Source organism: Bombus affinis, chromosome 7 (genome assembly GCF_024516045.1).
Source record: "Bombus affinis isolate iyBomAffi1 chromosome 7, iyBomAffi1.2, whole genome shotgun sequence".
NCBI lineage: Eukaryota > Metazoa > Arthropoda > Insecta > Hymenoptera > Apidae > Bombus > Bombus affinis.
The window spans coordinates 9,575,048-9,588,511 of NC_066350.1; the positions used below are offsets into that span (position 1 = coordinate 9,575,048).

The window sequence follows — 13,464 nt, forward strand, 5'->3', positions numbered from 1 at the left end:
AAATCCCTAACTAGAGTCATAATAATATTGATTACGATGATGGCATTTATTCATGAGCAGGTGCGACGAGTGTGTAACATCGAGGAGAGAGGATTCTCTGAGGCATTCCAGGAGCCGAATAAACGCATACAGAGCTCTAGCATCGCCGTCCTTGATCGCTCTTTCCTCAAAGGATCCCATCCTAACTGCGTTCGAGCTCTCTTGGGAACTTCGGCGACTCTCGTTCCTCGAGCACGAGTTTAAGTGCGAATACCAGGTGAGACAATTAAGTAACGGTGTGTATTGCCTCGGTAAAGACGATAGGGGATAGAAAGTCGATATAGGAAAAGAAAGGAATTCAACGTTTAATAAAACAATGTTAAAACGATGTTATCGACGTGTTTTTTTATGCTTTGGAAAAAGAGATTAAAATCGATATACTGGAATTCTCCTTCTAATAGTAAGGGTGAATTGAATCGTGGCATGGAACAGCGTAACTTTAACTTGATGTAAGAGTGCAACTCTAATGGAAGAGTGCCACGACAAGATAACTTGCCTCTCCTTTCAAAGGATTTCGTCTTCGATAAGCAGAAGGCGATGTTATTTTGTCTATAGTCTAGTTACCATACTTTCGATTTTATTTGATGTTCGTTTAAAGTACCCGATTACGCCGGAAAATAGAATCTAACGTTCAATTTAACCATGGAAACGCGACGCTCCCTCCCCCCGCTTGGAGAACGTATCCGTGAAGCCACAAGGGGAAGATTACATAAAACAACCGTTGAACTTCGGAGTTTGCTCGCTTCTCAACCCTTTTGGCCCACTTTCCTCGTCGTTCAATTACTTCTTCTGCAAACCCATCTACGAAACGAAATTTACCGTAGCGTATCTGCCCTACGTTCTTTGCGCTGCTAATGATCGGAAATATTTAAAAAAACCTGCTTATTTTTAACAAGTTATATATTTCAATTGTACGATTATGGATAAATAGAGGTACGATGATATTATCCTTTAAAATCATCACAGCTCCGTATAATAAAATATTATGACGCTATTAGGTCGGTAGGTCGAACCAATTGGTTATTATGGAATTATCTATGTTACAATTTTTTCATTTCTGAATTGAAAGGTAAATTAAGGTGGGTCTTCTAAACCTAAAGTAAATACCATTTGTGGTTAAATAATTTAATTAATAAAATTTGTGGTTACACGCTATTATGACGCTATTAGATCGGTTGGTTAAACCAATTGGTTATTATGGAACTACTTACAATTTTTTGGTATCACAATTGAAAAGTAGATTAAGTCGGTCTTCCAAACCTAAAGTAAATACCATTTGTGGTTAAATAATTTAATTAATAAAATTTGTGATTACATGTAGACAGTAAAATATATACTTTATCGTCATGTTTTTCAACGAGCAATTTAGTGTTTTATAGTCTGACGACCGAGAGATCGACATTTAATAAATATATATCAAATACACGTTTTGTAATTCGATTCTAAAACAGTATTGCTGATTCGTCATTAATTTGTACGCTTCTCATATTGATACCATAAATCGACCAGTGTCCAGATACTTATGAATGTGAATAGTATACATACTACATGATACTATGTGGCTAGAAAAAAAAAAAAAAAAAATACAAAAATATTTTCCCAGATATTATGGGTAGGATCTTCTAAAGATATAACGAAAATGGTGCACGAAGATGAGAAAGTTAGGGTTGACATAAGCTTGCGAAAGAATGTGGCGCCACGTATATGTATTCCTCCGACGTAGATTGAAACGTATAGGTTTCTTTATAAGGTCGTATAAGTCGTATATTATTCCCGTCATTTATTTCGTTTGTTCGCGCGGGAAGGATGCTTTTGCCCCGTAGAGATGTTCCAGACTCTCAAATGGAAAATTCGCAGATCACCGGAATTCATGAATGTAGAAAGGAACAAAATAAATCAATATAATGCAAATCGATGCTTCGCAAAGATATCTATACAGGTCTTGTACAAATTGTTTATTCGGGATCCTTCCGGCGAATCTGACATTTAAGCTGGCAAATATCGATGTCGACACGAGTCGGGGCACGCATGAAAGGAAATTAATACGAAGAAACGGCTCGTGCATTTTCCAGTACGACGCGGTCTGCTTATTTCTGTCGGCCATCTTTGTTGACGCAAAGCGTCGTCTTTCTCGCGTTGTAAACGCGATCGTTGTTAATTCTTGTAAACAGCTCGAGCGCACGTGGTCGTTTTCGATTCACGAAAGTCTCGAAATACTCGCGAGTGTCCTTCCTCTAAACTACTCTAGAGAAAACGAAATAACACTAGGCGAAACGTCTCGATGAAAGTTTCATGGTCGACGCGACGACGGATATTAATGTCTCGTTAGCTTGATCTCGAAGTACATGGCCACTCGCAGATATTAGCGAACGTTTGAACAGTTTGGTATGGCGCTTTGATGTCATAAATGTTTGCTTTGGCGCGTAACTCCAGGCGGAACAGGGCTGCACCGGATTCCTGTTCGTTCGCACGTTTCTATCTTTTCCGAAAAACGCGCTGTATTTTCTAGTTACCAGACAATGAAAATTTCGTCGGATAATGAACGCACAATGAACATTACTTAGAAATACTTTCAATGTTTCTTTTATCGATCGCGAAAGATTGCGCTTCGAATTTCGAATAACGATCGAACGAAAATAATTCATCGTCGTTGGCGGATTGATTAAGCCTATAATGAGATTGGCAATCGATTAACGAGAATGAATTATAGACGACCAACCCTCGTCCAACTTTCCTTTCTCGTGGCGCGATAAAAACTTCTCGCTTCTCTTTTCGGCCCTTTTTTGTCGTATCGAGCGACGGTCTATCGTTTGCCGGCCATCTTGGATCTCCTTTTGTCAAACTATTATTTCACGAGAATATTCCATGGAACATTATACGGAATGTCTCTGAAATCACAATTCTTTTATTCTTACTTTGTGTGATATAGCTGAGTCGCTCGTTTCTTTCAATGTTCAACATATTTTCTTCTTTTTTGATTGCCTAGCCGATTAAACACACCCGTCACTTTGTACCTATCAATTTAAATGCAATAACGTTCGAACAAATTGCTGCAGATGATCGTTTAAATCTTCCAAGCGATCGACGAGCACTAAAGGGAAATAAATTACCGACCGATTTCTCCCTATCCTTCGTTCGCGGGAATAAAGTTTCCACGAGATTACTCCGCGTTTTTTCGAAGGTCTCGAATCGCGCCGAATGGCCGATTGTCCCCCGACAACTCGATTGACAAACGACCTGTCTTCGATCTGAATCTTTTTATCGCTCTTATTCATGCTTCTCTTCGCAATTTCCCTCGAAACGAACGATACGGGCCTCCAAGTGTCCTTAAAATTCGATACAGCTTCTTTTAAGAGCCGTTTTCAAGAGCCATCGTTTTCGAGAAAAACGGCGTCACCCGTATACGTTTGAGAAAAAAGTTTCGCTAACGAGGTCGCAGCTTACTTGCAGAAGCACCGCCGAAGAAACTTCCGTCAACGAAAGTAGCAACGCTTCTGTAGAGAAACACCGGCGAATAATACCGTCCTTCCGCGTTGTTGACAGAACTTGTTTCGCGCCTCGCGTGCTCGCTTCTCGAAACGGCAATGTTGCGATTCTAGGAGCTTAGAAGACAATGCCAAGACTTTGCTACTGCTTTACTGGATCACACTAGAAGTTCCTACGAGCTGGAGGTACTCCTAAATCACGATCCCACCGGGCCAGCGTTCGAGCACGGCGAAAGGATGCACCTGAACCGGCTGAAACTCGCTATTAAACTTCGGCAGAAAAAGGTAACTGTTCGAACTTTTATATTTCTCAAGCGAATCGTAAAAGAAAAAATTGTATATTATCGAAAAAAAAAGATTGCTTGAATAGAATCTAACGCGAATAATGCATACGATCAAATTGCTTTTAATGTTACCGCGATCCTCGAATTTTAATGTCTCAATTAGACTTTCGTCTCGATCAGTGAAAAATCTTTCGATGTTTTAAGAAAATCTTTATACGTTCACCGATGGAAAAGAAGATATTATACAATCCATAATTATTCGTTATTATTTTTTATTATTAACCAACAAAAAAATTCCAAAATATCAATATCTCTCAACGCCAGTAAGGTACAAAAGATTAAGAAGATTGCACAAGAGCGAAGTGTAGATATAATGTCGTTAGATCCTAGATGGATCATTCGCGATGAGTCCTAATTTCTAAATTAGACCTTAATATGTACAATTTGCTAGTTACATGACCGGAAACTGTCGACCGATATTAGATTATCTCGAAATTTCCAGTTCGTGGCGCATCCCAACGTGCAGCAGTTACTCGCATCGATTTGGTACGAAGGTCTTCCAGGCTTCCGAAGGAAAAACATGGTCCTCCAGGCGCTGGAGATCGTCAGGATCGGCGTCCTCTTTCCTTTCTTCAGCGTTGCATACATCATCGCGCCCCACAGCGTGGTCGGCCAGACCATGAGGAAACCGTTCATCAAGTTCATCTGTCACTCGGCCTCGTATTTCACTTTTCTTTGTAAGTATCTTCCTCCTTTCTACCAAGTTTTGCCTCGTCGAAACGCGAAGACATGGCTTGTAAACGTGCGAACCTGTTCTGCGAACGTGCGAACGTGCGAACGTGACGAACGTGGCCAACGACTTTTGATTCTTGAGCCGAATCCTCATTCAAATGCCGCACTGTGCGTCGCGTCGATCGACTACATCTTGCTTCATCACTGCTGCAAGCTGTTTCCAGCACGTTCTAAAATTAACCTCGATCAAAGTTGGTTCATGACTTTCTCTTTTTTCCAAACAGCTGGCTCGCTCGTTTCCTTCAGGCGTACGAGAATGCGTTCAACCTCGTTCCTCTCGGAAACGTATTTTACCTTTCCTCACGTCAGCGAATCAAACGCAGAGACCCGCTTCTAAACAGTTTACAAATACCTCTCATGGCAACCGCGATTCGCGAATACCTCTCACTACCAATAATAGCAGAGTGCGGTAATGCTCTAAATTTGAGACATTAACCATCATTACGGGGAAACGATAAACATTTGAAAACGGGAACACCCTTAATCGAATTAAAGCTACCGAATCCCACCGCAAAATTATAGTATACAGCACTGAATCGGGGACACTCGGGACCTCCGACATTCTTTATTTCCTTAATATGATAATTAAATGGCACGAATGTATTCCATAATGGTAAATTTTATTAGATACGAGAGCGTATCTATACTGTTACTTTGCCTCGCGTTTTTCTCCCCCATTATTCAAACTTTCGAGTAAATACTCGGAATTTTTATCAAGATGTTTCGTGACGAAAATGGTCACAGGTTTGAATACAACAGCAGTTAGAAACTCGGCCGGGGAGATTCAGTTAGAGAACGGTCTAGAGAGCGGCATTCAGATAGCTGAAGCAAAGGCAGCAAGTTCCAGGCCAGGTTCCAGGCATTCGCGAAAAGCATAATTGACCTCGAAGTTAAACTAACGATATTTTGAGTCACGGGAAGCGCGGCGAGATAATGTACTCCTCGAGGACGCGACCAAGGCGTAAGGAATTTCGAGAGATTATTCAGGAATAAGCCAAGTTAATCTCGTCGACCGTAGTACGTGGTTAGTCCCGCACACATACGAGGGTAATATTTGACCCGATGTGATCGTGGAGATTAGCCTGTATGTAAATCGCCGAATCCAATAGCTGTTTCTATCGTTTTTCGATCGGTAAGTGATCTTCGAAGAAGATCAATCTACGATGTTGCACATCTGTTCAGAGTGATTTGGAGTTTCCAACACTATCGTACGAAGTTGTCAAGTGCTTTAAGGCGACATACAGATTCGATACACCGCATCGTCCCTATTATCGAGTTTGCCTGAAACAATGTTACGCAAAGATGTAACTTGAACCCATTATAGTTGTAAGCCTCGCAATTACAGCAATGTCTCGTAGAATTCTAATAGACCAGTTTAGAGTTACGTCACGTTGCTAACACATTTCGCTGCAATTACATAAAAACGTGTCTTTCCTGTATTTCCATTTTTCATTTTAACTGTCGATTACATACGATGACTGTCGCAACGCGATGTACCGAAGGTTTCGTTAAACCAGCTTTATTTTTGAGAAATAGAATTGTAGCACTACGACCATCTACGAGCCAGCACTCAGACGGTACGTGAGTAATTTAACGGATTTTCGATGCCATGCATTTTTAACTTCTCCGCGACACTTTCCCATAGTTCAGTAGCCGAGATCCTGTCATAAACTTTTCGCAGTTTCCAAATGGTCATGCAACGACCAACCTAATGGTTTCCGCCACATAACTCGTACCCCCTCGAATATTCCACAGAGGTGTACGTTCCCACTTCCTCGACGAGCATCCCCACGTAACACTTGGTCAATGTCCCCTTTGCACGAGTACAACGTACGATGGAAGATAGATACGAGGTACAAAGAATACTGAAACAGCGCGCATCTTCGGTAAAATTTCAGTCATACCTCGGAAAATCCCAATCATATCTCAGCAGAGACAAGTTAAATCGCTATCTCTCTGTAAATCGCTTCGCACGTCGCGAAACCTTTTACGTATCATGATAGCATCACTATCTCATATATACCTATATATATATAAGCATGATGCATACATCACTTGTACGTAAATACGTTCGAAAATCACAGTCAATCGATCAATCGATCTATCTTGTGTAATCACGCATCACACGCGCAAACATGATTGGTTATGCCATTTAACCGAATATGCACCCTTTACATGCTCGATTATGCGACATAATTATACACACGAGTTGAGAAACGGTAGGTACAAGTTGGAAAACCACACTTTGAGATATTTGAAGAAATAGCTATAATATTCATGGTATGGTATCACCGATTCCCAATTTAAACACGGATATGTTCATCCAGATAAACGTTCGCATATGTTGAATTATGGTATTACATATATTTTTCACAGAATAAAATAAAACTCGAATTTGCACTGGTTTTTTAACTTAACCCATTTTTGTTGAAAGGAAGTGTAAGAAATAAGATAGTTCTTCGAAAACAAATTTCTTCGTCGATCCTTGTCTTATGATACACTTCACTAACTTATTATACAAAAGATTAAACATTTCCGACTTGTATCGTTTAATGAGTTTTTACAAAAATTGGTATAACCAAAAAGGTACCCTTCGTATCAAAAAAAAAAAGAACGTGATTTTGTGTAACGAAAAATAAAACGACAACATTAAATAGTCATATTCTTATATGACCGAAATGAAATAAAATGTCATTATAAATAATATGAATTCACATTTGTCTGCAGTCATGTTGATTCTGGCTAGTCAAAGGATAGAAAGCGTGATCGGGAACTGGATGGGTCACGATGTCATAGAGCACGAACCAGCACCGACGAAAAGAGGCGCTGCTCCGACGATCGTCGAATGGTAAGACAATATTCTTAATCAATGTTTCTCTGCGTTCACGTGGAATCGGACAAAGCGATGCTAAATAAAAACGCGGCAGATATCGATTGTTATTTTTCCTAAGAATATTTCCTCGGTGCGCTGGAAACTCAATCCACTCGACGATACCTTGCATCATCCTTCCACTACAGCTCTAGCTTCTACTAAATTCTAGTGGCGCAACCCAAATAAAACTGACTTCCCAAAAATAAACACTCTCGGTAGCCACCCGTCCCTCGTGGCACCTCTTGAAACGACTTCTTCTCCCAAACTGACAGTATATTATTCCCTGTAAAGGGAATAATATACGTGAAATTGGGAAACGCATTTCTCGAAACGCTTTTAAGTTGAGCCAGCGATACTCCCAGGAGAAAGCCGATTTCGAGAAAATGGGGAGAATATCGACAAACCTGTACGACGTATCGTAGGTTCATCCTGGCCTGGGTATCCGGCCTGATTTGGTCCGAAGTAAAGCAGCTGTGGGACGTCGGCCTCGAGGAGTACGTGAACGACATGTGGAACGTGATCGACTTCGTTACCAACTCCTTATACGTAGCTACGGCCGCGCTCAGGGTGGTCGCTTACTACAGGGTGCAAAAAGAAACCCAGAAGTCCGGATCCATGATCGAGCTGCAACGCGAACAATGGGATACGTGGGATCCAATGCTCATATCCGAGGGTCTTTTCTCCGCCGCCAACATATTCAGGTCTTCACTGAATTTATTTTCTTCATCCTATTCTTTCTTGCTAAAAACATTTATTTGAATTATTGTTAAAATTTTCACGTAGTTCACAGAGCCAGATATTTAACGAATAATTGTTTGATGATGGATTGTTTGGAAAATTCGTAGAGAAATTTGGACACAGTTTGAAAATTGTACGTTATAGAATATATCATTTCTTTTGATAAACTTTTAATACTAAGTTTCTTGTAGTGTCTGTATACGTAATTCTCTCGGCAAAGAATTTATTGACACAGTCCTTGCGTAGGCTTCTGCAATATTTCTTTTCACAGAATAAATGTCCTGTAAAGATATGGTTGATATGTAGAAAACGAGGAAAATTGTCGATAAACGTTTAACTAATCCATTCGATGCACAATAGGAAACAGGATTTTGCAAAATTATATAACAAATAGTTTTCTCCAAACCTTATCAAACGTACGATATATAGAATAAAATAAGTTAAATCGATTGCCAAAAACGCTACGAATTCTTCAAACAACCCAATACCTACTAGCCAACACTGACTCAAAATATTATATTTGAGCACAAATCATAGAAAATTTTTATAAATATATCAATTTTGTTGTACGAAACTTTCTAAAATATATCATGAACATTGGTAACCAGGCACGACTGTCATAATTATATTGATGAGATTTCCTGAGCCATTGTTCATGTTCAATAGAAACTAAATATGTAAGTCCTCAAATTAGCAAGTATTTTCGTTAATACCACAACTTTAGAATGTTCTATTTCAAACAATTACATTATTTGAAATGTCACTTGGCGCCAGCAATTTTCTAACGCATAAAATTTCACGGTTACGTGTGAAAAGGGTAATTGAGAAGTACTCTAGTACGCTTTGGAGAGTTCTTTGCACGATATCTCGTGAAATCCCGAGAAATGTAATTAGGCAGCACTCTTTCAGCATAAATTTCAATTTCACGCTCTTCAGTCGCACATACGATCAAACGCAACGCGACTGGTCTATCGATCTACTTGCAGCTCTCTGAAACTCGTCTACATTTTCTCCGTAAATCCTCACCTCGGTCCACTGCAAGTCTCCCTGTCTAGGATGGTGATGGACATCATGAAGTTCTTCTTCCTCTATGTGCTGGTGCTATTCGCCTTTTCCTGCGGTAAATCTCCGTGTCAATTCCACGGGTCGATCCGTGTAAAAACCATGACTGAAATAACTCTCACGAAACGACGTTATTCGTTAACTTAGGTCTAAACCAGCTGCTATGGTACTACGCGGATATGGAGAAGAAACGGTGCCCGACCGCGATGGCTTATTCTGGTAACACCAACGTCACGACCGATTCGAACGCTTGCATCGTTTGGCGTAGATTTGCAAAGTACGTGCTACTTTTTGATATAGTAACTTCTAAATGAAGATTATGAATCTTGTTAAGTATAGATGTATTAAAGAAATATGTTGAGTATAATCTAATTGATCTTCCGATTTTGATGTTATTTAACGTTTGTTGGTTTACAGCTTCATATAACATAATCGAAAGGGGGAGCAATCTTTCCGATTCAAAAATATAAAATCTTCAGTAATAAATGCAATTTTGTAAAAGGAAAAGACACTAACCGCAATATCTTCTAAGTAGCAATGAGCAATACTTTCGAAATCGATATTTTTGATGTAAATATTTTTCAAGAGAACCGCGTAAGCAAATTTAATGAAAAATCAATTTCGGTGATACAAAATTGATTGACAAGATAATGTATTGTACAGAAAATAAAGAATGCGATTTATCGTGTCTTTCTCTACAATCTACGAATTTCTTAATTAGATGATAAAGTAAAAAACGTGGGAAATTATATTATACCCCACATTTGGGGGGCGACTTAAGAAAAATTATATTAATTAAAGTTGAAAAATCATTGGGACATGATCGTTATTCTTTCGTCAGTTTGTTCGAAACCGCGCAAACGCTATTCTGGGCCGTGTTCGGACTAGTCGACCTCGAGAGCTTCGAACTGGATGGCATTAAAGCGTTCACCAGGTTCTGGGGCATGCTGATGTTCGGCACGTACTCGGTGATCAACATCGTCGTACTATTGAATCTATTAATCGCCATGATGAACCATTCCTATCAGTTGATCTCTGTGAGTTAATCTTTATCTGTTTGATCGTCGTTGTGACATAAATAGAGGACATTTCCTTTGTCATTGGAATCAGGAACGTGCCGATATCGAATGGAAGTTCGCCAGGAGCAAACTCTGGATCAGCTATTTCGAGGAGGGTGGCACGGCTCCACCACCGTTTAACATCATCCCGACTCCGAAGAGCGTTTGGTACATGGGCCAGTGGTTGTATCGGAAGCTGTGTGGCCATAGCAGAGCTGCCAAGAAGGAGCACATGAGAACGATCAGAGTGAGATTAATTCGAATTAGCTTTAAATCAAAACGTTGCTAATTTCATCACCGGATATTCGATGGAACGTATCATGACCACAAACATTTGGTAATTTGGTAATCTTGTTTGTCTAATAGAGAAAAGTTAAGCAAGCATCGGAAAGAGACTTTAGGTATCAAAGTATTATGAGGAATTTGGTGAGAAGATATGTGACGGTGGAGCAAAGGAAAGCGGAGAGCGAGGGTGTGACAGAAGACGACGTGAACGAGATTAAACAAGATATCAGCGCTCTGAGATGCGAATTGATCGAGATTTTAAAAAATTCCGGCATGAACACGTCCACAGCCAGTGGCGCTGGAACTGGTGAGCTCAGTTGCACGATTGAAACAATATGATAACTTTATAGACACTAATTGTGTATTTCGGTTTCGTGTGATAGTCTTGTAGAATTTGTAATATTTCATGGTATCCTACTATAATCTGTAATATCATACATAGTGTTGCAATATATATCTATGATGAAGGATACTTATAAAGTCGATTTTAGACGCTAAACTAATAGTTAAACTGTTGTTTGAGGTTTATTCTTTATGTTATAAACAATTTCGTTTTACGCCAGAAATAGGACTGGCATCGATGAATCAGCTGACGCATCTTTCTTTCTGTCTCAGTTACACTATCAAGCGAAACACGAGTTTCTCACTTTGAAGGAAAAGAAAGAAATTAAATATAACATGCGAAATTCAACTTTGATTTATTGTATCCTAGAGTTATGAAGTGTAAGAATGCTAGAGGAAATCTGTTTATATCATACGTATTTTTACACATATTTTTAGCGTAAAATAAAATTATTTACATCTTAAAAGATATGGCTCAAATAATAATTTTGTACATGAGTCTTTCTCGCCGTGTCTAGAATCGACCCTCAAATAAGTATCCTCCACATATTTTGTGACACTCTGTGTAGTATCCTATGTTTTCATAGAATTCTCCGTTTCTATCTTATGTTCCCTATGCACGATCCCTTGGAGTTATGTTCGTAAAGCGTATCAAGTTGGTGGAAGCCTTATATCGTGACACGACTACGACATTAAGAAGGGGTTTGCTAGCTTCATCCTTCGTAAATGAAAGTTTCGAAGTTCGTTACTGGAACGCTATTAATCATTCGGTGAACCCCGGCGGTATAATTAATGCAATCAAGGATCGTTTGGCGCGAATATTGTTTCGTAGCTGGTTGGTTCGATTTAATGTATAACGGGAATACTTGCCAAAATCCAAGTTACGAACAGACGCTTATCGCATTAATGTTGTTAACGAATGAACGTAATTAATCGGTAACACAGACACGCACAGGCATTTGCCAAGACCCTTTCAGTTTTTTGGTAGCTGCTTCAGAGTAGTCTTTGGTTTTTCTCTCTGCCCCATAGACGGTAGCCTTAAAGAGCTGTCCATAGGTGCGGGGGGTAAGAAGAATCGTCAGAAGGAGCGACGTCTAATGAAGGGATTCAATATCGCCCCTCAACCCAGTGGAAGTGGCAGTCTACCGCCGGTTGACGAATTTACAGCGTCGCTGCAACAAGTGCAACAGGAAAACTCCCACGAGATATTTGGTTCGACCTTGAGCGGGATATTTGGACCAGGCGCCACACCAAAGAAGAGTCCACATCACACCAGTACTAACAGCGTTCCGGGACTCGGTACGAGCAGGCAGAGTCGCAGAATTAGGGGAAGTTCCAAGAAGAAGAGGTGGGAAAACCTTATCGAGGCAGCTAAAGTTCGAGGAAGAGTCTCGAGGCTAATTGGTAAGTTACGTGATAAACTGTATATTTATAACCGTAAAAATAATTATAACAAAATTTCACTTGGTCGGTTCATGATTGTACACGGTTAAATTTTTTAATTAAACTGTCATTATACCAATGTCTATATATTTATGAGAAATTTAGTACTTTTTGTTGTATTTAGAGAATAGAATGAATCTCGATTTAGAGTATGTTTCCATAGTTTGCGAAAAGCGACTCTTTTTGATTTCTCAGGTAGATCTCGTTCAGAGGATTCCGTGTACTCGCCTGCTTCTGAAGATGGCGGTTCAAGATCGGAAGGATCGTCGGACTCAAAATCATCATTGGAGACCCCTGGACCCGAAGTCCAGGCCACGCACCATTCCCATCACGCGCATCATTCGCATCATCACGAAGGACATCACATGTTCGCTCATGGTCTAGGCGCGCTGGTGGCACTCCGAAAGAAACGAAAGAACTTCTCAGACTCCAGGGCGTCTTCGGGAATGAGGAGCAGCAGCGGTACGAATCCGATGTACCCGATCACCTCGGTTCTCGTTTCGAAAGTATCAAAGAAACAACAACTACAGAGAGCCAGCAGCGTACCTACTAGAGGACCGGAATTGGGTCAACAGCCGATTCCACCGAGGAGACACGAAGGCACGCAAAGTCAGCAGCCTAGTATCGACACACCTGAGGGTGTCAACGCTAACGAGCAACCTGGTGAGTCCCTATCGTAGTTTTAACGTTTAACATCGTTTAACCCTCGTCCGGTGGTGGCTGGATCGCTGTAGTCTTTTTTCAGAAATCTGTAACTTTGAAAAATATCGAAAATTGGCATTGGATGTCTTTTTACTTTTGTTCAACGCTGCAACATTATCGTATATTATTTTATGGGGAAGTAAATCTACGGAATATTTTTAAAAAATCCCAATCGGAGAAAGGGAATTTTTACCTCTACAATGTACCTAACTGTACTTTGCAAAGAAAGTTACATATAACTCTTTATCTTGAACGGTAGCAAACATGAAATATCTCTATATATTACGATCGACTCAGGACCAGTACGATCGACGAAGGTTAAATAACCTTGAGCCACTCTTTTTACTTTGATACTTTGACTT

General features: G+C 40.0%; 1 protein-coding gene across 9 annotated transcripts in view; it reads left to right on the forward strand.

The window, feature by feature from the left end:
• The window catches only part of LOC126918312 (transient receptor potential-gamma protein), a 99,324-nt gene that overhangs the window by 83,689 nt on the left and 2,171 nt on the right, over positions 1-13,464 (forward strand). For 7 of the 9 annotated variants that reach the window (XM_050726048.1, XM_050726049.1, XM_050726046.1 and 4 more), the window contains 12 exons: positions 61-256; positions 3,639-3,809; positions 4,311-4,545; positions 7,328-7,448; positions 7,895-8,173; positions 9,197-9,330; positions 9,420-9,549; positions 10,114-10,309; positions 10,383-10,577; positions 10,697-10,922; positions 11,987-12,361; positions 12,596-13,063. In XM_050726048.1, coding sequence (XP_050582005.1) covers positions 61-256; positions 3,639-3,809; positions 4,311-4,545; positions 7,328-7,448; positions 7,895-8,173; positions 9,197-9,330; positions 9,420-9,549; positions 10,114-10,309; positions 10,383-10,577; positions 10,697-10,922; positions 11,987-12,361; positions 12,596-13,063 — 2,726 coding nt within the window. The remainder of the gene's footprint in view (positions 1-60; positions 257-3,638; positions 3,810-4,310; positions 4,546-7,327; positions 7,449-7,894; positions 8,174-9,196; positions 9,331-9,419; positions 9,550-10,113; positions 10,310-10,382; positions 10,578-10,696; positions 10,923-11,986; positions 12,362-12,595; positions 13,064-13,464) is intronic. The other 2 variants (XM_050726043.1, XM_050726044.1) reach the window with 1 other exon arrangement.